General features: G+C 41.6%; 2 protein-coding genes and 1 long non-coding RNA gene across 5 annotated transcripts; 2 read left to right on the forward strand and 1 right to left on the reverse strand.

Moving 5' to 3' along the window:
* LOC135253890 (uncharacterized) lies at window positions 1-8,351 on the reverse strand. The gene is made up of 3 exons (XR_010329711.1): window positions 7,362-8,351; window positions 1,750-1,886; window positions 1-12 (listed from the first exon to the last, which is right to left on the reverse strand). It is a non-coding gene; the product is annotated as an uncharacterized LOC135253890 (long non-coding RNA).
* A 2,281-nt stretch (window positions 8,352-10,632) lies between these two features.
* Window positions 10,633-16,264, forward strand: LOC135253896 (small ribosomal subunit protein eS7-like). 2 transcript variants are annotated; one of them, XM_064333735.1, is made up of 7 exons: window positions 10,633-10,708; window positions 11,422-11,503; window positions 11,662-11,733; window positions 13,110-13,253; window positions 14,422-14,486; window positions 14,958-15,108; window positions 16,150-16,264. In XM_064333735.1, the coding sequence occupies exons 2-7, from the start codon at window positions 11,429-11,431 to the stop codon at window positions 16,225-16,227; spliced, it is 585 nt and encodes a 194-aa protein (XP_064189805.1). In that variant the 5' UTR covers window positions 10,633-10,708; window positions 11,422-11,428; the 3' UTR covers window positions 16,228-16,264. The 2 variants fall into 2 exon arrangements, with proteins under 2 accessions (XP_064189805.1, XP_064189814.1); XM_064333744.1 differs by lacking the exon at window positions 10,633-10,708 and adding an exon at window positions 10,757-10,898.
* A 1,590-nt stretch (window positions 16,265-17,854) lies between these two features.
* Window positions 17,855-24,071, forward strand: colec11 (collectin sub-family member 11). 2 transcript variants are annotated; one of them, XM_064333754.1, is made up of 7 exons: window positions 17,855-18,650; window positions 19,538-19,675; window positions 20,539-20,610; window positions 21,751-21,822; window positions 22,058-22,111; window positions 22,466-22,561; window positions 22,844-24,071. In XM_064333754.1, the coding sequence occupies exons 1-7, from the start codon at window positions 18,443-18,445 to the stop codon at window positions 23,251-23,253; spliced, it is 1,050 nt and encodes a 349-aa protein (XP_064189824.1). In that variant the 5' UTR covers window positions 17,855-18,442; the 3' UTR covers window positions 23,254-24,071. The 2 variants fall into 2 exon arrangements, with proteins under 2 accessions (XP_064189824.1, XP_064189831.1); XM_064333761.1 differs by having other exon boundaries at window positions 17,864-18,650; window positions 22,862-24,071.
* Window positions 24,072-25,106: the final 1,035 nt, after the last annotated feature.

Below are 25,106 nucleotides of genomic sequence, written 5' to 3' on the forward strand. Positions count from 1 at the left end.
AGGGAGCTTTCACTTTCAGGAGAGAAGAGGCGGGAAATTAAAGGCTTTTTTTTTTTTTTTTTTGGATCGGGCCTTCTCTTCGGGAGAACCTGCCCTCTGCTTCGACCGTAAAAAAAAAAGGCAGGCCGACCCAGAAACGGACGGCGACCCGCTCGCGCCAGCGAGGTCGACCCGCTCGCTGGAGCGGGGCGTTCTGCTGGGGCAGAAGGTACGTCGCCGGCAGTCCGCTGCCGCTTTGCGCCCCTTTCAAACAGCAGCCCCGTAAGAAGCAGAGGTGACCCAACTGGCTGCTTGCACGGCCTGTACCTTTCTTTATTTTTTGTAGGAAAGCCAAATGATAATGTTTACAGTGCAACTAAAGCACTGACGTGATCTACTGTTCGGATCGGCCCGATCAAGATCAAACCGTCCGCTGAGGTAAAAGTTAATGGGCGAGAACTTCCGAGTCTTCAACTGAAGTGGATTCGTTCAGTGCTGCCGACTTGATTTATGCTCAGTGACTCACTCCCCCCAGTGACTTTACTGCCCGAAAGTGACCGTCAGACATAAAGCATTTTCAGCACGTTTTAGCGATTGTGAATGAACAGAGGGGGACGGAGCGAGAGCTGTCGGTAACAGTTGCCTAGGGAGCAGGCACTGCCAGGCAACCGGCTTTTGCCCCGGTGCCCCTCCCCACGAGAGAGAGAGGCGCTATGTGGAAGGAGGGCTGCAGCCTTCCCTGGCTTATGCTGCTAGCACAGGGTACTTTTTCAAATGATACTTCTCATTCAATTCACTCCTTCATTCATTTATTAATACGTTCGTCATCGTCTTCAACATCAGTTGAATTTGCCAGTAAGTAAGTCAGCCTAAATCAAGATCCCTCTCATGAGCACTGGGAATAGAATGTGCAGTGGGTGCAGTAATGCATGACATCATCTTTTGACAAATGAAGCTCAGCAGCGTCCAGCTCAGAGAAAGAGCTGGCAGCTCCGGCTTCGTTTGTCTAAGGCCGCTAATCGGAAAAAGTCCACAGCAGGGGACATTGTTAAAGCGCAGGACACCCACAGCCTTCTCAGCCGAGAATGCGGACATTCGTTTTTCTGAGAAATAACTCCGGGCTTAACTGAGGCATATCCACAGATGAATGGTAACATGACAGCAGTTCCTATTTTTGGAGATGGAGCTAAATAAAGAAAAAACATGGCTTTGTCCCAAAAATTTTTGGCCCTCATTGTATTACATATTTTGGTGTGTGTGTGTGTGTGTGCATGCGTATGAGTATAAAAAGTGCAGTTATTTCCACATGGTGAAGCAAAAATGTATTATAATACACTTTAAAACAAAAGCTGAGAATCTGAAGATAACCCATATATGAATAGTTTGATTACAAATCTAAAATTATGGAGTACAGAGGTAAATCAAGAAAAATATATGGCTTTGTCCCAAACATTATGGCGCTCCCTCTGTGTGCGCGCGCCAATATATTGTATATATAAGCTGTTATTTGTCTTCCGCATGGTTAGTAAATACTATACTGAAAATATTATATTCCATTTTTTAACAAAACAATTGTTTTCATTATCAGATTTGCTCCAGGGTAATGTGTATGACACGGTGTATAAATCTCCAGCTGCATTCTAACAGGGAAAGGGACCAGGGGTCACACATAAGCACATTTTGTCTCCGACTCACCAAGACATGTTTGACCGCATGCATGACTCACAATCAAGAAAGAGGGGGAAGCAAACAAAATCCTATCATTCTTACAGGAGGCATGGGCCAAATTCCCTCTGCCCCATGATATGCTCCTCTTTTACACGAGAAGGGGCGGTCGGTGGTTCCGTACCTCCTTTCCCTCCGCTGTCCGCAGTCTGTCCCACTCGATCATGGCTGCAGGGCGAGTTCTGCGGGACACAGAAGACAGAAGGGATGCAGAATCAGGTCACGGTGCTACGGGCGGGTTCTGACGTGCTCGACGCCGGTCGCCCAAGACTCCGGCTCAACGGCCTTTTCGATCGCGCTCCTCTGCAGCCTCGTTAAAATTGTTCTGGCTCAGTCCGCAGGCAGCCTGACCGGCCGATCTGGATTCTTTCCGCGTTCGGCTCCCCGGTTTAACTGGATGTGACACGGATGGACGGGCAGGCGGGCTGGCCAGATAATCTCACGAGAGGTCACGAGATATCCATTCGGAAAGCGTGACGAAATCCTGCCCGAGAGGCCGTATGAATAAAAACCGGGCGGCGACAAAAACGGGAAGCGCGGCGTGAACGTGGCCAGGCCCCGGTTTCTCATGCAAATGCCCGCTTTTTTACGAAACGGCGGTCCGCGGCGGTTAAAAACCGTGCCCAGCTGGCACCCGGGACCGCCAGCCGGCGCTCAGCCGCCGCGGAAACCGTGACGCGCCCGTACACAATGAAATTTCTGCAGGGGAGAGAAAATTGCGGAGCGCTTCAAACAGAGCTAAAATCGCCGGAGCTGCTGCCAACAAAAAAAAAAAAAAATGATGATTTGGACGAGTCTGAATAATACTCCTCGCGACTGGAAAGGAACAGTCGCCGCAGAAAGCCAGAATATGAACAGAAGCTCTCGAGCGATCTCAATTTGTCAAAAGGCAGCAAATCGCCCGGGCTCGTTTGTAACGTCGGTTTCGGCATAAGCTGAATTGTATCTGGCTCCATGCCCCAATTTGCCAGACCTTGGTCTTGGACAGAACCCAACTGAAAGGCAATAACAGTGAATGATCACCGTCGCCACGGTCAGACGGGTTCATTATTCCGCTCTCCCTAATAACCGACCGGTACCTTCACAGCCCCTTGTTAGCAGGCTTGAGTCCTCACTGCCACAAGACAGGCTCTTTATTCATTGGCTTCACATGATGCCACTTCCTGCACTTGCGGTCATCGGGTCCTAGAGTGAAGACTTGCCACATGTCATCTAACACACTCACTTTCACTTTTTTCCTGATCAGGGTTAGGTGTATTAGGTAGAAGGACTCCATATATGGAGCAGTGTGTGCTTATAAAGGCACATGAGAGAAATCTATGACAGAGCTGGAATTAAACCACTGTCATACAGCCGTTGCCATGGATGCCCTGCATTTTGGCATAAATGGCTATTTAAAAATAACTATCAGCATGCCGACTTGTGCCTTCCCTTACAATTTGGGACACTGGTGTATCTAGGGCAGCTGTCACCTGCAATTCAGTCATCCCTCAGCAAGTGGTCAATACAGCTATCTAACTGGCCAATTATGGCATTGCCCCTCCCCAGTAATCTACATCAATTGCCACAAATTAAGCACAGGCAATGACTGAGAGCCATGTTCCCACACTGCAGACATTTTTAGTGTTCGATGGCAAGTCTTTGATAGAAACGGTATAGGAATTAAATGACTAATCATAACGATAAAATAGTTCGCAGCTGTGTAGGCTTATAAAAAATGACAGACTAAAATGGATGGACTGAAATTACAAAAAAATAAAATTTGTGTTCAATTTGTTCTCGGTCATTCTTTGGTGGTGCTCAGTGTAGGCATAAACTTGCCCGTAGGATGAAGGGTTTTTTTGTTGTTGTATCATCAGAGTTGGTTGGCAAGAACAAGTACCGTTTCGCTCTGTGCAACATTTGCCTGAACCTGCTTCCTTAAATTTCTGCTTCAACGTTGCTTGAAGATCTTTTTGACTGCTCTCATGAACGTGTCAACTTCTGGAAATTGCTACCCCAAACGCCACTCACGAGTGTCACAATGTACCCTCAAATTACATGTTAAATGAACTGCATTTTGCATAAAGCCTTTGAGGCTTTCATTGTGTGGTTTCAACATGTAACTGGCATTATCTGTGGCAAATACAGTTATGCTGTTGAAATCAACATGCTATCTGTGAATGAGCTGTAACTTACAGCATCAAGGTAGAGTGTCAGCTATCCATCAATCCACTATCTATACCTGCTTATACTGGGCAGGGTCACAGGGGGTTCTGAAGCCTATCCCAGCGTGCATTGGGCGAGAGGCAGGAATACACCCAGGACAGGCAGAGCGTCAGCTAGAACCTCTTAAATCAGATCCAAGTGATTCACATTTCTTTTGCTGAACAAATAAAAGAGCAAAACATCATAATTGTCTGAGCCATCTGACTCATCTATGACCATATTCTCTTTACGCGAATCTGCAGCCTGTGGCACGTACTTCAGCCAAAGTTGTTTCCAGGGGAATCCTCCCCACCATTTTCTACATGCCCATGCCAAAATGCACGTAATTTTAGGAGTGTCAACTTTTTCCAAGCGAAATGCTAGCACTCAAAATGCATCTGTCAAACATTTCTGCTCAATTCTGTTTTAAAACTGACAGAGGATTCTCTCTAGTTGTTTACTCCAGACTGTTTGACCATTGATGTTTTTATCCTGTAAATGGCTGTCTTATTGTGCCTGCATGAATTGTTGCTATCTCTGCAAAATAGTCTAAATTGACTGCATTAGTGTGCTGTGTGCCAGGAGGGCAGCCTACTGTTGGCACCAGGGCATTCAAAGACTTTTGTGTTTAACATTCTGTCAAAGTCCCGTTCCTTCCCCTCACCTAATGTAACCTATCATGTCAGCTAATTGCTTTTATAAGTGATGCCCTGTGGAGGAGGAAAAATAAAATGGCAGTGCCCCACTCGTGGAAATAATTCTCTAGAGCAGGGCTGAGCCATTCCAGCGTGTATGCAGGTTTTTGCTGCCACCAATTACACTGGACAAATTAGCGGAATACACTTACGCTGGTTTAACTATAGATCACAATAGGATGAACCACGATGCGATGGTTCATACTGGGACACAGGAACGGTCTGTCAGCTGACTTCAATTGTCAGCAGCTAAAATTACTAAATGACTGGGCCAATTAAATAATTAAGAGCCGAAGCTGGCATGAAACGCAGAAACGGAAAGGGCCCTCCCCGTGCACTCCTGCTCTAGAGCACTGCATGTCAAAGTAGTCGCTGTACGGCAGGGCTTTCCAGCGGTACTGGCAGGTCAAGAAACCGTAAAATGTGGGCTAGTCCAATGCGGAACAATGAAACGGGTACGGCCAAAAGCAGGACAACCCAACCTGTTCCTGAAGATCTACCCTTCTGTAGATTTTCATTTCAACCCTAATTTGGCACACCTGATTCTACTAATTAGCAACTCAGCGAGATCTCTGGCTGTGGAATGAGGTGCGCTTTGTTACGCGTGGAGAGAAAACCTACTGGACAGTAGATCTCCGGGAACAGGGCTGGGCAGCACTGGCCTAAGGGTTCTCGGAGAAACAAAATGCTACAGATTATCTTCGAAGTCAACAGCTTTTTCCAACACTGTAATAGGAAAAGGAAAATTACACAAGTAGATTAAAAATAGGAAAGGGACTACTTTACAACAAAGATGGTATAAATCAGTGGTGCACAACAAGCACAATGGCTGATACTTTTTCAGCTTTCTGCTCAATAATTTAATTAGCTCAATCATATCTTGACCTAACATTTGCATGATCATCAGCTACAGCCACAGACTGCAAGTGAATCCTACAGATTTTACTGTGTTCAAGTAGAGGAGTGAACCAGTGCAGTTTATAGAGCTGTCAGAAAATTGAGGTAATTGGTAAGAACAAAAACCAGCATGGAGACCAGCCCTCCAGGACCAAAGTTGTGAACCCTTGGTGTAAGTATTCCCCAGTTAAGCTACTTATGCTGACAAGCACATCTGATGCTACGCTTATGAAGCTTTAGAACTTGACAGTGAGTTTGGGGGGAAATTGTGCTTCCAAGAAATACGTACTTCTTTAAAGAAGCTACAAAATATTTTGACTGAAGTCATTTTTAAAGCGTTTGACAGGAGCTGTCAACTGTGCTCTTCTGTCAGTACAAATTTGTCAGTGACAGGCTTTACAGATCTATTCAACTGGCGGTCAATGCAGCTGCCACATATATACTATCGACCCTTTGATATCTAAGCGTAATATATATTTTTAAAAAAGGGTGTCAGCAGGCTTACCACTGCATGACTGCAGTGAATGTGACACTTGCGGTCTACCTGTGGCGACTAGGCATGGAATGGATAACTCCTCAAACGCAATGAACATACTGCTCCGCTGTGGACTGTGGAGTGAAAAGAAACGGCAGCTGGGAGAAGGCATGTGGCTGTCTGCACTCCCTCAAATGGAACGACAATGCTGCAGCCATGAACATTACTGCCTTTCTTATATGATAACTCGTGCAAAGAATGCACCGTGTGATCATTCAAATACTCAATATAGAGGCACAGAATATTGTGTTTAACGAGCTGAATGTTTATACCCATGTTGGCGACCTAATTAAAAATGTACAGACTTTGCCTTGTGAAATATTTCATAACCGTACCGCACAGAGGCTTCCAAATGAAGAATCTTTATTTAGGTCGCGTTTGATTTGTGACAAATGAATGTTAAAAACCTTACGCTATCACACAGCTATGGTTTATCCAACTGTGAAAGACACGATCTAGTCTGCGTGACATTAAATTCTTAAGATTATGTATAACACGAATACCACTAAACTTCAACCGTACATCTGGGTTGGTCTGTTTAATTGATGAGATTAAAAACAAGCAATCTTGACGTGAAGTACTCGTCAGAAGCTGGAACAAAATTTGTCAATATATTACGTTAACGAAAGCGATTGTTTTGTCTGTGCACAAAGACACGTAGTAACTACGTGTAAATGCATCTTTATTCAGGTTTCTAGGCCACATAAAGCTAACGTAGGCGCTATGATAGCTAGTTAGCAAACTACCTATTAAATTAACCTCAGAACGAGACATGCTGGCGGTTGGGTCACATCGTTGTCATTTAGCCAATACGTCTTTTCTGAATGTCGCATCGTGACAATATTGGAAACTAAAGGGTTCACAAATGAACATTACAATTTTTACACTTGAACCGGTTTTTTGCTAGTTAATATAATGCTAGCACAGTGTATCTGTTTGGTTAGCAATCTTGGTATAAAGCTTTGTTGGCTGTAGCTAGTGCAAGCTAAGCTAGCTACAAATAGCAATAGCCGTACGCCAATCAGTCAAAACTGACGACCATAGTTCATGGATACACATTTCTAATGTTAATTCCGAGGTAAAGTCGGATGAAACACCCGATAACGTTTTAACCTCGCTGACCAGCCGTCGTTACACTATGTCCTGCCTAGTGGTAGCAAACTGTCTACATAGCAAACATTAGCGAGCTGGCTACCGTTAGCTGGCGTCACAATAAAACCAAAATGCGCACCGAGCTACCAAACTGTAGACATCTCCTTGGACTGACTGAAGAGCTTTGTACGCTAACTATCAAGGATTCAAAGAGTGACCAATACTAATTAAACAATGGTTGAAACACTTACCGTGGATAAAAACACTCATGTGGACCATGTTCATTCCACACGTAAAAAAGATGCGCGCTTCTCTTCTGCCAAACCTATCGTTGCTGTCTCGCGCCGACTCGTACTGCTTGGTGTTGTTCGCGTCTTACTTAGGTGGTCGACTTGCTAACGTTACAATGGACAGTGTTTTTTCTTCGACCAAAGTTATGATTGCTGAGTTTTTGCTATATTCGGTCTTTGGATTTTTGTATGTCTTCGCTATCTAGAACGCATTTACCTTAAAATGAACCCCCTTACAAAAGGGTAGCTAGATGTATCTGGAGTTGTGTTTGTGTAACGTTAGCTAGCCAGCGATTTATATTATTCCTTTATCTTTTCTTCGCAACTGCGTATTGGTCAGGGTGATTAACTCGCTCTAGCCAAAAATGAAAAAAGGCACACACAAAAACAAGCAAAACCTAAAATACCATACGAATTAAACTTAAGAAGAGGTGTAGGCGTATTGTTAAAAACAGGTAAAGTTTTCGTTTTAACGTGACGCTGGAGTTCAGAACCTTTATATGTGTAGCTACTAATGATGTCCGGACGCCTAGCTCCCCACTGTTTGGATAAGTTTCAAATAAAATCCCCGGATGTTTTAAGCAAAGGCCGCATTGTGATGAGAGTGCAGTCCGGAGACGAACAATGAATATACATTGAGTACCAGTGTTTAGCATGAAGTATTGCTCACTTGTCTACTAAGACATGCAGTTGTTAACATTTAAATATATCACTTTAATTAATATGAATAATGGGTAATAATAAAACAACTAGCTGGATACAATAAATTACTGAAACAAATGCAAGCTAACTAGTTACATTGGTACAGCGCAAACTGAAAGGTTGAAATCCTGCACATTTTCACTAAGCAGTCTCAAATATTTAGCTACATAAACTGTCATATCGTGTCTGTCATAGCAGTCGTCTTGATAAAAGCTGAAGCATTTGTATTCACAAAATTCAATTAATAGAAAATATTGTTCCGTGTAGTCAGCAATGAACCCTTGAAACTGCTCATTGTTTCAACATGAAAGCAAGTATCTCTTCATTCAAGCTAGTGATTAACGATACAGTGTAACTCCACCCATTATGGGGTTAATCAAACTTCACTCTCCTACCACTGAAAAATAGGCGCTTCATACACTGCATTCATTGCCAGGAAGTGAAATATCTGGATGAAGGGGTGATCTTTAGGTACAGATAGCTGTGTGGGGTGGATCATTCATTTGGTAAATTAATCAGAATATGACTGTTTTCTGGTATTACCCACGTTGATACTTGACATTTGCTGCATGTGACTCAGTTCAGAAGAAGCCAACCAGAACATAAACAATATGCTGAGGTGGAAGCATCCTTGTCAATCTTTTCAAAGTGAGAAGACAAAGCAACATCATTTGAATCCTGAAGAAGCCATGTGTGAAGCCAATGCAAAATTCCTTTGAAGTCACTCCTTTAACACTCTTACAATGCACAATTTTCCAAAATATCACATATCACTGCAAATGACTTACAGAATGGTTTAGCTGACACCAGAGCAGCGTTGAGGAGTACTTTAAGTACATGTACATATGTCGTTTAACTAGTAGTTTGATTACATTTGCTGGTAGTTCAACACATTCAAATTTGTGTAGTGGTTGTAGTACATTACTTTTTGTCATTTTGATGTGTAGTTAACTACAGAAAGAAAAAAATGCCGTGGCCAACTGTTAAGCATGCGGGTTGATCTATGCTGAGTGACTGCAGTCTGTCAGTGGCACAGGGAATGGTGTGTGTGTTATATTTTTTAAATATTTAAAAATCCTTGAAAATAAAGTCTCAGAGTCAAGTGAATAAATTGAAAAGAGGCTGGATTTCAACAAGACTGATTCGAAACAGAAGTCAAAATCAACCATGAACTACCATTAATTAAAAAAAAGATAAAGGTTTTGGTAAGGCCTTCACAGTCCCCAGACTTGAATATTATTGAAAATCTTTGAGATCTCAAATATTACACTAAGTGCATTCAAGAAGATATAAGAATATTACTGAACAAGAAGGATTCTACAAGGAAGAGTCTGAAAAAATCCAAAAGCAAGAATATAAAGACTGTTAGCTGGCTACAAGAAACATTTGGAAGTTGTGATTTCTCCCAAAGACAGTTGATAAATACTGACTGACAGGGTACTCAAACTTTTGCACGTGGCATATTTGCCGTTTTATTTTATTTTTAGTTTTTTAATTTGTTAAATTCAGTAAATTGTAATTGTGCATTAAAATTCACAGAAGTATATATGGTGGCTGTGTGGTTTAATGGTTTGGGGAACAGGCCATGTAACCTAAAGGTTGCATGCCTGATTCCCAGGTAAGGCATTGCTGACCTGCTTTTGAGCAAGGTACTTAATGACTTGAATTGCGTCAAGTATAAAATAAAATCCAGCTGTAAAAATGAATGGGCTGCTGTGTAAAAATGCAAAAAAAAAAAAAGGGTGTGTAAGTCTGCCTGGATAAAAGTGCTAAATGCCCATTAAGTAATGCCATGTTTATGTTTGTTACGCACAGAGGTTATGTTAACTTATTTAACTTAGAACATCAACAAAACATCCATGCTATTGTAAGTATATATGTTGCATACCACTGTATACAAGCTTCAGACATTCAGACACCAGTGGTGGTATCAATCCCTATATGCAGATACTGTATCAATGAATTAGGCCTGTACATACATGGCTTAAGCAGCCACCATCACAATGCTGCTATTTAAAATGAAGAGACTGTTATCAGTCCTTCATTTGTATGAATGCCTGGTTTAACAGTTATTTGTCACCCACATTAATTGAGGCTTAGTTAATGGTAACTGTAGCTGAGCTTTGAGAGTGAAGTATTCTGATTTATTAAAATATGAGCAGTGGGCAGTCTAGACAAAGATATATGCCCCTTTCTGAGTCTCAACATGGTCACATTTCAAAATATAAAGTGCCTACATGTTTTCTCTCTTCAAAATCATGGGACACTCCCAACAGAGTATTACAGTTCAGTTCAGCAGCGACATATGTTAACTCTTAAATATTTAATTGCATGCCAACGAATGTATACGCGTGCAGATTTTCCATAGATCTACGTTACTCTGAAAAAAGAAAGCACAGGTGCTATTGTACGAATGAACGAACACACGCAGCACAGCTATGTAACACAATTATGTTATAATTGCATTTAAATAATAAGTGACGTGTTACAGCTAAAATTATTTTCCTTATACCTTACTGAAGTCTTCCCAGGGTTCTTGGGTATAACGTGATTTTAGCAGCCTCTCGCGTGGTTTCGTTCTTCTAGCCAGGCCGTCAATGTATAAGGTCGGTAGTTAACCGGATTCGCTTCAATGGATTTGGATTGTAATTTAAACATATTGAAAATGCACAAATGTTGTTTATTGCTTTCCTTATACAATATAATTGATTGGATACCTTAGATTAATGTCTGCTTGACAGCGGATGATCCTCCATATGTGTTTAATCCACACTCGAAGTCTCTGGCGTTAGCTAGGTAATTCACGAATGATAATCTGGCAAAATGAATTACAGTAGCAAAGAATAGGATGACCCATGATGTATTGTTATACACAGTTACTAGTTCGCAAATGTGGTGGTAGCTGATGATGGATAGCCGCGGTTTACAGAAGTGTTCAAGTGTAATTTATAACGTCCGACAGCAAATGTCTGCGAAATTACTGCAGAGTTCGCTTTATGTGTTGTTATGTACAATCAATCTAAAAGTACGTATTTGTGTTGGCATGACAGCTAAACCTCTAATCTGTTGACTGCACAAATAAACTCTTGGCCAGTTTATGTTGCACAGTTAACGGCACTGTGTTAATTTAATTGTTCTGAACGTAGCTTTTTATGATGAGCATCTTTTCACTGAAGCATAGACAGACTGACGTTTGGTGAGATAGAAGCCTTGACATTTGCGATTGACTAGCCGTTGCCTCAAGCATGGATTGCATGGTGTGTAAATCATGCAGTTGGCAATCGCATTTCTGTGTACCATATTTTTTTTCTGTTTACAGATAGGCCATGTTCAGCACCAGCGCCAAAATCGTGAAGCCTAACGGCGAAAAGCCTGATGAATTCGAATCTGGAATTTCCCAGGTGAGTGTCTGTCAAACAGACACGTGTTTGTCTCCGAGAAAATCTAAGTTACCTTTTAACCACATCTAGTTATCTCCTGTAGCTGAGCTAGAGCGCTTATGCTGGATAAGAGCGTCTGCCAAATGCCTGTAATGTAATGCAGGTCTTGACTTTTTCAGGCACTTCTGGAGTTGGAGATGAACTCTGACTTGAAGGCTCAACTAAGGGAGCTCAATATCACTGCTGCTAAGGTGAGTAGATCAGCTGTTATCATAGATTATTTGCCTTCTATCTTTGTGATCTGAATGGTTTATTGAGGATCAATTGCTGGGTTTGTCTGGCTGAATGTGTAATGTTAAAGTTCTTACGTTATTTTTATCCTCTCCATATGATGATATATTGCATGGGTCATTTGGTATAGTGTCCACATTAGTATATGTGTTTTGGTATGTCGATCGGCTAATTGTGACAGAATATAAGGTGACTTATTGAAAGTCATCTCACAAGATAAAAAATCAGACAGCTCATAGTATAGAGAGTTAGACATATTGTTTTGTTGCTGTGAGGACAGTGTCCTGTTGTCCCCTAATGGTCTTGAAAGCTGGGACCGGGAAGGTAAACTATGTTGTGCAATCAGTAATTTGCACATTAAACATTAGCATTACATTTCTTTCTCCCAATATAATTTACTGCTTGCTTGCCCTCAGTACAGACCTTTAGATGTAAAATTGTGATGGTGAGAGCTGGTTGCTGTCAAGCTCATTTGTCAAGACAGTGTGACTTTTCACTCCGTGCAAATATACCATTGGTTTACCATTTTTCTTAATTGAACTGGACTTGCAGTTAGTAGGTCTGAATCCTCTGCTTGGTGCTGGTGATTTACTCAAGGAAAGTTTCTTAACTCTAGTATTTAACAGTGTAGGTGGATAATGTGTTAAATGCAGGTTTACCACGGGCACTGTGGAGTCTTGGGCGTACTTTACTTTGCACAATGAATTTAAGATCGTGAAGTTGCTTTTGTTTTGCACGTGAACACTTGAAGGTTCTTGTATTTTTGTCATGAGTTTCTGAAGGTGCTTGATGTTTGCATATTGGTTTTCCGAAACATTCTGTTTCACTGTATATCTCAATCATGGAATTTTAAAAAGGTTGTCATTCAAAGACTGGAATTCTATTTTTTTTTAAACACAGGATATAACTGATGAGCTGGTAACAGGACTAGATTTGGATTTTGAATTTTAAAAATGTTCCTGAAGTCCTTAGAAAATGAAAATTGTCTTTGATCAGTAGCCTAGGAATTGTGAAAAAGTTGAGTTTTTTGCTGAGATATTAGGCATGTGGGATGGTTCCATGGCTACTTTTTATTTTAATTAATTTTTACCTTAGAATCCGATCCTGGATCAGAATTATTTATATTTAAACTGGCTGTGATTTCAATTGTCGTTGAAACAGCTGGCGTTGGTTCAGCATTCATTTTCATTGAGGCCATTTGTGTTATAGTGCTACATGTGATAGTCTACTGCACACATTTAATTGGCCCTTAAGTTTGGGGCAATTGGAAAGGTTTGAGTGCCCAATGCAAAGCAAGCTTGTGATGTAACGTGGCGGTCGTATGTGCACTCTTCAGGAAATTGAGGTCAGCAGTGGGAAGAAGGCCATCATCATCTTCGTGCCTGTGCCCCAGCTAAAGTCCTTCCAGAAGATACAGGTGCGGCTCGTGCGAGAGATGGAGAAGAAATTCAGTGGCAAGCACGTGGTCTTCATCGCACAGGTAATATTAGCGTCATATAGCTCCAGTTTAGAATTTGCATTTAAGCTGTGGACGTCCTCCCTTCTTTCAACATTGTTGTAAAAATTGAGAAGGCAGGGAAAGTGATGTGGTGGGCACGGCATATGAACTTAAGCTCTCGTGCGACTGTTTTTGCTGTGATTGTTCCCTGCGATCATTTCCACTGCATGAAAGGCAGCGTGATTTTGGCGGTTGGTCCGTGGTCCTTGATCGAGAGGTTGGGTAAATCGGCAATACATTTTTTTTAGGCCACTGTGAAAACCCTCTTTTGTCACTGGCTACATTTGCATGCACACAGTATTCTCTGGAATATTCTTAGCCAAGTTACAATAATATTCCAAATTAATTGTTTACTTGTACCATTAGATACGACAGCCATTAATCAGGGTACCCCAAATAAAGTCTGTAAAAGACGTGCCTGAAATTTCCCACTAGCTACATTGTCTGGGAGAGGTGCTCACTTTTGCAATATCTTATGTCCCCCCCCCCCCCACACACACTTCTGCAGAATAGCTGAACAGATCATTTCCATCCTTATTCAGTATCTTCTCAGTAAACATTTTTTATTTAACAGTGCTGTTGCAATGCTTTTGTATGCCCAGAAAACCACATTGCATTAACGTCTTTCATATCCAAAAGATGAAAGTGTCTCGCCATTGCTTCAAAAATGCAAGCTTGTTGGGTTTGACATGGTGAACTAGAGAGATGTGTGAGCAAGACTCCATGAAAAATAGAACATGCTGAAACATCTAGATTCCCGGGTAGGAGGTTTATCTGAAATAAGGTGTTTACAGGAAACAGTATCGCATTTAATTGAATTAAGGTGTTTATGTATCTCATGTCATAGTCTGAATCGTTGCATATCTGGGTTAAAATCATAATACTATTGTTACTGTAAATGTAGTTGATGGGAAGTTTGGCAACTGTGTGGTGTAGTGGCTGGGGAGGTGGTCTGTTAACCAGATGGTTTTTGGTTCATTACCCAGGTGAGGACAGTGCCGATGTCTGGGGCACTTAAATGAAAGAGGCTTCGGTGAAACCAAAGGCTGAGTCTGGGCATTGGCCTTTTACGGTTGAGCCTTGAGATCAGTCGGATTTGGCTCCCCAGTGACAAGCCGTTGAGGTAATGGAGGGAAATGTTGTTTTGCAGAGGAGGATTCTACCCAAGCCAACCAGGAAGAGTCGGACGAAAAACAAGCAGAAACGCCCCAGGAGGTAAGCGGACTGTGTCTGCGAGCTCGCTGGCGGCTCGTCATGTGCACCTCTGCCAATTGCTGCTTAAAAGAAGCGCTGATGTTCTACAGCTGTAATGCTCTGAAAATGGCATCAAAGCAGGTTATTTCAAACCACATATTTGGTGTCAAATTTATTATTGTAATTTTTGAAAGAAAACGGGGCGTTTTCCTTAAATGTTGCGTTCGGTACTAGCAAATCACTTATATGCTGGAGCACTGTAGGCTAGATCCAAGTGTATTTTGTTTGCGGTTTTTGCTGAATTTAGTCAACATTAAGTAGCAGGTGTTGTGCAGTTTTAAAGGGAAGCTGTTGAATTCAGCGTTTTTAATGGTACCTGTTAAGGGAGTAAATGCTCATGCCAAAAGTGTGAAACTCACTGTATCGTATTGGTGTCCCAGTGGAGCGTAAGGTCTGCTCTTGATTTTATTTCTGTTTTTGAACCTCTCCCAGTCGCACTCTGACTGCTGTGCACGACGCTATCCTCGAGGACCTGGTCTTCCCCAGCGAAATTGTGGGCAAGAGGATCCGCGTGAAGCTGGACAGCGGCCGGCTCATCAGGGTTCACCTGGACAAGGCGCAACAAAACAACATCGAGCACAAGGCAAGTTCCTGACCTGACCGTCGAAGGGGGTTTAGTTGGGCTGTCGGATACACGTGCGAGAAAAGATTTACTTTTTCCGTATTTATAAAATAGGGCTGTCAAACCCTGTTCCTGGAGATCAGCTTCCTGTAGGTTTTCATTCCAGCCATAATGAAGGCGCACCTCATTCAACAGCGAGAGATCTCATTGAGTGGCTAATTAATGAAATCAGGTGTGCCCAATTGGGCCTGAAATGAAAACCTGCTGGACGGGAGATCTCCAGGAACAGGGTTGGGCAGCCCTGTTATAAACTGTCCGTAGACAGCAGCCAAACTAAACAACAAAGGGGCGACATAGCTCAGGAGGTAAGACCGATTGTCTGGCAGTCGGAGGGTTGCCGGTTCAAACCCCGCCCTGGGCATGTCGAAGTGTCCTTGAGCAAGACACCTAACCCCTAACCCCTAACTGCTCTGGCGAATGAGAGGCATCAATTGTAAAGCGCTTTGGATAAAAGCGCTATATAAATGCAGTCCATTTACCATTACCCCATTTACCATTTACATAGCTACGCATGCACTGCGTTACAGTGTACAGTTGTTTTGATGCAAGTCCATATCTGAACACATTAGACGGTGTTTTTATATGGGGTGGGACGCAGACAAATTGTATTCGTTCACTGAGTGATTCATGGGCTGGGAATGCGAGGGAACCACTGGGCTATATTACTATATCTATGATCACTTGGACTGATAAAAAAAGAAGTGAACCGCATGATACAGAATAAATAAATCTACAGACGTTTCTGTATATCTTACTGGTAGGTTTTGCATTACCTTTGACCTGTGATTAAATGATCTCTATCTTATTTTCATGGTTTTTAAAATTATATCAAAATGCTTGTGATGTTTCAAAGTATATTCGTTTTTGAATGTATTGTCGCAAAGCAGATAAAACAAATTGCCATGATATATACGCTTTAATGTCCTGAAAAATTGCACTTTTTTGGTTTTTGCACAAACTGTAATCCTTCACTGTTAAAATATGCGCAATTCTTTCTAACAGGTGGAGACCTTCTCTGGTGTCTACAAGAAGCTCACGGGCAAAGACGTTGTGTTTGAATTCCCAGAATTCCAGTTGTAAAGGACAGAGGGCCAAATAAATTTGTGTTCTGTCACCACATTGTTTTTGTTCCTGTTTTGTTCTCAAGCTACAGCTACAGACAAGGGGTCTAGGCAGGACTTCTTAATCCAGCTCCCGATTGTTTCAGCAAGGCTTTACCGAACGAAAGCGTTTATACAAAATGTGTTGTGTGGCAGAAATAGCAATTATCCAAATAGAATTACAGCCTTTCATTTTAAATTGGCGGCCATTGTTTACTCATGTGAAACGGTACTGTGAAACTAACTTTGGAGCATTGTCACAACAAAGTATCCTGCTGGACCAAACAAATTTGTAATGTGTTCCAAATGTCTTGACCTAATGCTTTGGTTTTTCTTTAAATACACCATGCTTAATGGTGCTCTTCCTGTTGCTGGTGCTTATTTCGGCTGCTCCTCCCAGCATCTACAGTATGGAGATGCTAACCGATGTTGAGTGAGGGATGTATTTGTTGTATTTGGGAATTTTGCAGACACTCTAAACCTATAAACAAACTTTCACAGTTTGTTTATGTACATACTGTCCATTGATGCTGCTGGATATTACCCTGTTCACTGGTACATTCGCAGTACCCTCACTGGGGAATCGAACCTACAACCCCATGGTTACAAGTTTCTAAAGATTTCCCAGTTTTCTAAAGATTTTGCCACCCCACATGCAGACTAGTAAAACTGTAATTAGCTTATCGCTCCAAAGACAGTTGTAATAATATCTAATATCAATAAGGAGCTAGATAAATATTTGACTCCTCAGGATGGTAACTGAAGAGTTGGCATTGCACTAATTGATAATGAGGAGGAGTCCTTCCTCTCAAGGTTACTTTGTTAAACTTAATTTGATGGTATTCTTGTCAATATCACCTTCACATGGGAATCATTGCTGGGTTCTTCAGTGAGTGAAAGTTAAAAAAAAAAAAAAAAAGTCTCCACTTGATGTCACACTACCTTGTTGTTGAGAATAGCACGTTTGAATGACTCTTAACCTTGTTTGTTCCCTCTGTAAACGGCACCATGATGAGGCTAAGCTATAATGATTGCATGTAATTTATATCTTAAATGCTCTTACCCAGAGTGACCTCTAAGACCATTGTGGGAAGAGATATATGGCAAGATATGGTGCAAGAGTATGTGTAAAGGTGACATTGAGATTGGAAAATGATCTTTGAGAAATCACCAAACTAATGTGTGTCTACCTAACTGCACAACCTAATCTGAGATCACAACACAGATAGTAAATGCATCTCTCGATCATGGAAACTGTGCTAGACATAGAGCTACAACACTAACAGGTTCTGGGAAAGGGAACACAGTTCTGCATTGTCGGGTGCTTGGTAAAAGCCACATCTTGGTCTGAGTATTGAAAAATGAAGGTGTCTTATGAGTCCTCACCTGAGGTGCAGACATTGGTCTGGATTCTAAATCTAAACTGTTCTTTACTGTTATTCTTTAAAAACTGCGTTGTTCAGATTGGCAGAAAGTGTTGGGGGTAACAGTTGGCATGACAGCTCAGAAGGTGCCATGGCAGGAGAATGAACCCCTGCATGATAGTCCACTACTCTATGGGCTGCACCACACTCAACACTTTTCTTTAATGTTTCAGTTAGTTTTGGTTATCTGTGAACTCACCAAAATGAGTGGTTTTTGTGATGCTGAAGAATGTTTATGTATTTATTTATTTATTGTTATTGAGTGTTAAGGAAAAATGTTGTGGTACTGTCTTTTGATTCGAGTTTTGATGGGTGCAGTTAGCTTATTCTGCCACTGCGGGGCAGTAATGCAATGGAGACGGAGAGTTCAGTGAGTGTAGCGTGTCCTTATGGTTTGGGGCTTTGACCTTTTAAATATGTATACATTTAAAAGGTATATAAACAAAACTGTCACTACTAATTTTGTTGCGATAATAATTTAAAAGAACACTGCGAATATTTGATTTAGTGTCTTACCTGCGTTTGCATTAACTTTGGCCTACATGCCTTACATTCATCCCATTGTTAGGACACAGGTTTGATTTTTCCATAAGATGATTATCAGAGGTCGTTTTCCTGTTATGGAGCAGCCTTACATAAGTAAAATACTAACATCTTGATTGAACCCACAGCATAATCCTCAAGGTAAATTTTTAGTCGTTTTTATCAGTGGGCCCCAGCTTATCAACGGCACAGCGCTTTCCCACGCAGTTGTATCTGCCGGTGGCCCAGATGTCGTTGCTCTATCAGTTCGAATGTTTATGGATGCTTGCATTCTGGGCCCCCGATTTCGGGGGTGCAGTCAAGAAAAACGCGAGCCCTCGCGCAGACCTCCTGCACGCACAGTTCCGAAAACGGCCATGTCATGATTCTCATTTGCGTTCTGCCACACGTCAAGAGGCGCGCGTTGCTCCAGCGGCTTGGAAGTTTACGGCCAAAGGTATGATTTATATTCTTTGAGACGCGAACGTGTTACGCGACATCGTTCGCGTTTGTTGTAAAGTTAGGAAACAGATAACTTTCAGTATTACATTATTGTGTGGCAAGTGTATCGTGCCTACGCAAGACAATTATTGCCTACTGTTTTTAAAGCTATATAAACTGTATGCAATTTTTGAGGTTCAGGAGCCAACCCTTCCAGATATTGGCACGCTGATTCTTTCTTATAGGTTGTATTGCTAAGTTAGAGTTTTATCTGAAATTTATATATTTAACCACAATTGGTAAACCTATTAGATACAACTGAAGAAGTGGCTGTCGTCAGCGATCGTCCGGTATGGTGTTTTTTTTCTGATTATCGGAAAGTAGAATCATTATAAATATTTGGAAAAATTTGTATTTATTTATTTACTGTTTTAAGTAAAAATGTTACGTTTCAAAATATGTTTCTAAGTTTTATGTTATCACTTGCTAGGAGTGTGGTCTGAGCTGCGTTTTGTGTCAGTTGCTTGTGTGAGTGATGTAGTTAAACAGAGTGTCATGCTCTGTGAATACCTGTTTACAAAGACCTTACTCTGACCACGTTGACAAATTGCTTTTCGATATCTTGTGTGTTTTAAGACACAACATCAATCATCTCAAGGTCATGGTAGCACCCGTGTGTCACTGCCTGTCTTTGTGCCTTCGTTGTACGGCTGACATTACAATATCTGTGTTTGATATGTGTGTTTGTGTGAGAGAGGTCTCATGTAATTATGCATTGTGTAGGCATGCTTTCACATTTCAGTGGCAGTGTTTGTTAGTGTGTCCTTAGTATTAAGTGTTCAAAGGTTCTTCAGGGTGTGTGTATGTGTGTGTGTTTGTTTGTACCTGTGCCCTTCTCTCCAGACATCAGGATGAGAGTGGAGGGGTTGGCATTGTGCAGTCTGGTTTCTTTGCTGGGTCTGACGCTGCTGGAGTCGACGTCCTGCCAGCACCTGCCCGAGGAGCCCTGCTCGGTCCAGATCCTTGTTCCTGGTCTCAAAGGTATCCACACCATGACCTCAAAGTTAAAGGGTGTTTCAGACGTGAAAGTAACTCTCCTAATTACATTGTAATTTGAGCCATTGTTCCCTATGAAAGGTTAGTGTACCACCAACAGTTGTAAAACTAAGCCCTGATATGTGTTTGGAATGGTGTTTCCATCTTTGGTATCTAGGATTTATTTAAAAAAATATATATTTACATGTTTTGAAGGTAAATGTTGTAAAATGGACTGTATAGCTTCCTTAAAAATAGCATTATTTCATATCCAACTGACTTGTATATAAAATTAGTGTGTCAATCTACCTGTTTAAGTGGGTTGAATTTGCATACTGTGTAGCATTTCTTTTTTTGTTTTGTTTTTTTGGTGCACTAAATTTTTAGCAAATTTTGTTAAATATTTGGAATGCCTTCAGCTACAGAGAGACAAATATAGATGAATACCACATTCTTTCCACAGGTGGGAGAGTTAACACGACAAACATTCATGTAACCTCAACAAATACACATAATTTACAATAATATTGACTTACAACAGACTGCATATTGACAAAGGGATTACAAAACAATTTTCTTGTTTGTTTTTTTTTTTTATTTCTGCCAAACAACAGTAATGTTGTCATTGGTAGTTTAGCAGTATTGATTGCTAGAGCAGCTGCTTTTCAATATTAAAATGCAGTATTCCATTATTATTACATTTTATTAATAATAATATTCAAACGGCTGAATATTTACTGAAGTTCAGAGCCTTTGACCAGGGTGCAATGGCAATTCCCAACCCAGGATTGAAACCTGTGATATTCTGGCTTCAGCTCCTTAACTGTTACCCCATACCACCTACTCCTAACATTGTGCCCCTTCCACAGGTGAGCCAGGGGAGAAGGGAGTGAAAGGAGCACCTGGGAGGCCAGGTAGAGTGGGACCCCCCGGTGAGACAGGTACGCCTTTCAGTGACGCACGCAACTTTGACTTGGAGTAAAAATTGAGTACTCTGTGAACTCCGGTGCTGTGCTGGATGAGTGTGGTCACTGACAAGCCCAGATAAACAAAACCCAAAACTGTCACAAAGTGAACCATCCGAAAAAGCGGAGGAAAAAGGGAACTTTTTACTAAGGAGACTGACCATGTGGTCTTTTTCAGAAGTTATTCTGGACTAAAACAACATTAAAAAAAAAATTTTCCCGCATTTGACTGAAGATTGAAACAAATAGTGCATTTAATGAGAAGTCATTAAATTTGAAAATGATTCCTGGAGTAACTGTGTTGACATGTGAAACACACACCAAGTCAATGGCCTTTACGAGGCTTAATTGTAAACACTCGTTACATCGAGCCATACACTTTCCCTGGGTTTCATCTCTTAGGTCATAACCAGTGAAATTGTGACCTCTGACCTCTGGTCGTCCGGTTACCTCGCTATAAGGAAGTCCAGAGCTCCAGAATGTTTACTCGGCAGGGGTTGGAGGTCGTGCGAGCCGAGCGGCTATATGCACAGTTACTGCTAATGATGGCGGTTGTTTATAACGAGGGGGAGAGGGATGGTGGGACAGCTGAACTCGCATGCTGCCACCCAGGCAGAACACAGCCCGTCTGTTACTGAGGAGATACTTGGCCAATAACTGCATGCGGTCATAAAATTTGTCAGCAATGCCAGTTTTGTCACAGTTTCAGTAGGCAGTCTGTATTTGGTGAAATGTGGACTCATTTCCTTGTTGTCGCACTTCAGATTGCACTTTACGCAACAGCTCTGGTACAGTAAACATTCAGTAAACATTCAGAGTAAAATTCGTTTTCTCTTTGTTTTTTCTGTATGAGGATACACATACTATGGGGGACAGTCAAGTTACTGGCATTTCAACTAGCCCTGTTACCACATTTCGGGAAAGTTATTTTAACTTTTCTGTGACTTGGACAGAAGTTCTTTGGAACAACAAAGTTCTTCAGGAGCTTTCTTATCTTAACATTGTCTTATAATCAAATGGGATTCAAACTGGCATATGTCATGATGTTCCTGAGATTATTATACATTTTGTACATACGTTTTCCTGTTTTATATTCTCTGCTATTTGCTCTTGTAGGGCTTCCTGGACTCAAAGGGCAGAAAGGTCTGATGGGACGTTATGGCAAAATGGGTCCCAGTGGTATCAAAGGTAAAGCCCTTTCGGTTTGCCATTCCGGAAAGCACCATAATCCAATCACAGTCTTTTGATATGAAGAACAGTGTTGGTTATGGGTGAGTGATTGACAGCCAACTGTAGCTCCACCCACTGTGGGGTGGGGTCGCAAGGCCTCACTCTTCCACCTCTTGTTTTAGTGCGGTAGTGTTTGTGACAGTTTTTCCCCCTCCATTGTTCATATTAAAATTGATAAGTGTTACCTCAACAGGTGCAAAGGGAGATATGGGAGATCCTGGACCACAAGGGCCAGATGGAGACCCAGGTATAATTTTTCTTGCACTGAAGTAGAATATATCAGGGCTGCACAGCCCAGGGCCTGGATATCTAGGTTTTCACTCCAGCCCTAAAAGAGCACACTTCATTCAACAGCTAGAGATCTCATTGAGCTGCTCATTAGTAGAAACAGGTATGCCAAATTAGGGTTGAAATGAAAACCTACAGGGCAGTAGATCTCCAGAAACAGGGTTGGGCAGCCCTGGGCTACATTATTAGAACTGAATCCAGGGGAATTATCCCTGTGAGTAAATGGATCCTGTGCTATAATGTTAGAGTTGCATCCAGGTGAGTTTTACTTGTGACGTACTGACTGTGGACGCTGCACCAAATGTGTTCCCAGGCGTCCCGTGTGAGTGTGCACCAATAAGGAGGATGATTGGCGAAATGGATATCCTTGTGACTCAGCTGACAAATGACCTGAAGTTCATAAAAAATGGTATGTCTCTAATAATTTAATAATTTAACACATAACATATATGTCAAATCACTGTGTGCTTTCTGTAAATAAACTAAATGTAACGCAAACATTCCAGAAATGGCTAAGAATTGAGTCCTAGCCATTTGGTTCAAGCAACTATGCATTGGGACTATTATTTGTGTCCATGTGGTGCACATTTAAACTGACACCCTCCTGTTTTCAGCTTTGTGTGTTGTGTGTCGCTGTGCGATGGGGCAATGCAGCAGCATGATTACAGAAACACAAGTGCTCATTTTTCAGCACTGCCCTCCCCTGCAGCTGTCGCCGGCCTCAAGGAGACGGACAGCAAGCTCTACCTGCTGGTCAAAGAGGAGAAGCGCTACCCGGACGCCGAGCTCTACTGCCAGGGCAGGGGCGGGCACCTGGCCATGCCAAAGGACGAAGGTGCCAACGCCGCAGTGGCTGCCTACATCACCCAGGCTGGCCTGAGCCGGGTCTATATTGGCATCAACGACCTGGAGCAGGAGGGCCACTTCGCCTACGTCAACCACTCCCCCATGACCACCTTCAGCAAGTGGCGGGAGGGGGAGCCCAACAACGCCTATGAGGACGAGGACTGCGTTGAGCTGGTGGCGGCTGGGGACTGGGTGGATGTGGCCTGCCACCTCACAATGTACTTTGTCTGCGAGTTCGATAAGGACAGCGTCTGATACCCCATTCCCACGTCCCTTGCCCAGTCAAGGACAGTCGTGCTCATTCACTCACTTCAGATATATTTTTTCCATTTGTTTTTATGAGGACAGGATAGGGGTTGCAGGGCGGGGGTGAGTTTGGTCGTGAATTCATGGACTTCAACGCTTTTGGTTTGGAGTTAAGCTTGGTAACGGAGGTTCAAATCTCAGGTGTAGACGCTGGTTTGGACAATTTGAGCCAAGGGTGGTTTTAATCTGAATCTAAATATTCAGTTGTATATTCAGTAACATTTAAAATGCAAGCCATATATGTGACCCTAGCCAGGGGTGTTGGATATGCATGAACAGTAATGACATCATGGAATGCAAGCAGAGATACACAGTTCTGTTAGAGGCCAGTGTCAGCAATGGTTTGGGTGATTCTGTTGTCAGTATATATGTTTGTTTTTTTTTGAACAAAAATCAAGCCTGTTGTTTAATATAATTGCTTTGTTTTTTAGAAGGCCATATACATGTACAATTTCTTTAAAACCCTTTTATTCATTTATTTATTGGTGTACCAATGTTTAAGCTTTCAAGATACAGAAATGTTGCAAGAAATGGAACCGAAAAAAGTAGAACCATAAACGAAGTGGAACCAAAAATTTTCACAGACATCAAACTTTAATGCACTGAATATCTTCATTTCTCTCTTCTCTGTTAATTCTTGCTGTCTTTTCCCACCTTTTCACTTTGATAACAAATTGCAGTTCTTTCTTTCCTCTGGGTGTACTGTCAGTTGCAGGATCATGTTTATAACAAATGTGACAACGATTAAAAAGGAATTTGGTACAAATTTCTGGTAGTCTTTACATTTGTTTTTGTATCGAAATGCATAGTGACTGTCACTTTCACTGTTTCTTTCATTACAATTTAATTTCTCTGTCTCCCTTTAATGCTTCACAGAAATATTTTGCTCCATAAAAACATTTACACAACAAAGGCCAGGGTTAAATCAACCTTTTCCCATATATTTGACTTAATAATAAGTGAAAGTGTTCATGTGTTCAATTCATCAAAAAGATGTTTGGAAAGACAGAATGTTGATTGAATTCAGGCCAAATGCTGTTAGTCATCATACAGCCAACCATGGTAAAGAGCACTGACCCCCTCATGTGGGATTAATAATAGATATAGCACCACCAATCCGTCAGGAAGCAGAGCTTTGTACAATGGGAATGATGAATGGTTTTCAGCATGGGTGCATTTCTTGGAAATGATCGATTCCAACAAAGTATTTTAGGAACTTCCAACTGAATTTTTAGGATGGTTTCCTATTGAATGCAACTTATTTACTCACCCTGTGGGTTTCTAGCCAAATGTTTTACTGAAATGCAGGAGCACTCCAAATATTTTCCCTTTGAGTTGATCTTCCAACAACATGAGTTCTACAGGGTGAGCGTAAGACAAACATTCACACAACATGTAATTATGAATTTGTAACCAGTACAAGGACAATTGCTCAAAGATCCCCATGACTTGGATTTTCCAGAAGGCTCTGTCCCCAGTGTCTGTCATAAGTAATTGATCCCCATCCAAATAACAAGGCTTTGTAAAATGAAACATGGATTATACTGCATGGATGCCAAAGTTCAGAGAAGTGCCAACAGTTAAAGTGACTGGAAGTCATGTAATGCAAGCTTCTTCATTAAACCTGATAGACATCCTCTTAAATTCTGTGGAGGTCAGCCTGAATAACTGAGCGGATGAGAGCCATTGATTGCTTCTTATAGGCTTGCAAAACTTATTTCAATTACAAACACACATTTTACATTTGTCTATGTACAAAACACAAATATGTGATTGTTTTCAGATTGTTTCCAAAACACATA

The sequence above is a fragment of the Anguilla rostrata genome, chromosome 1 (assembly GCF_018555375.3).
Source record: "Anguilla rostrata isolate EN2019 chromosome 1, ASM1855537v3, whole genome shotgun sequence".
NCBI lineage: Eukaryota > Metazoa > Chordata > Actinopteri > Anguilliformes > Anguillidae > Anguilla > Anguilla rostrata.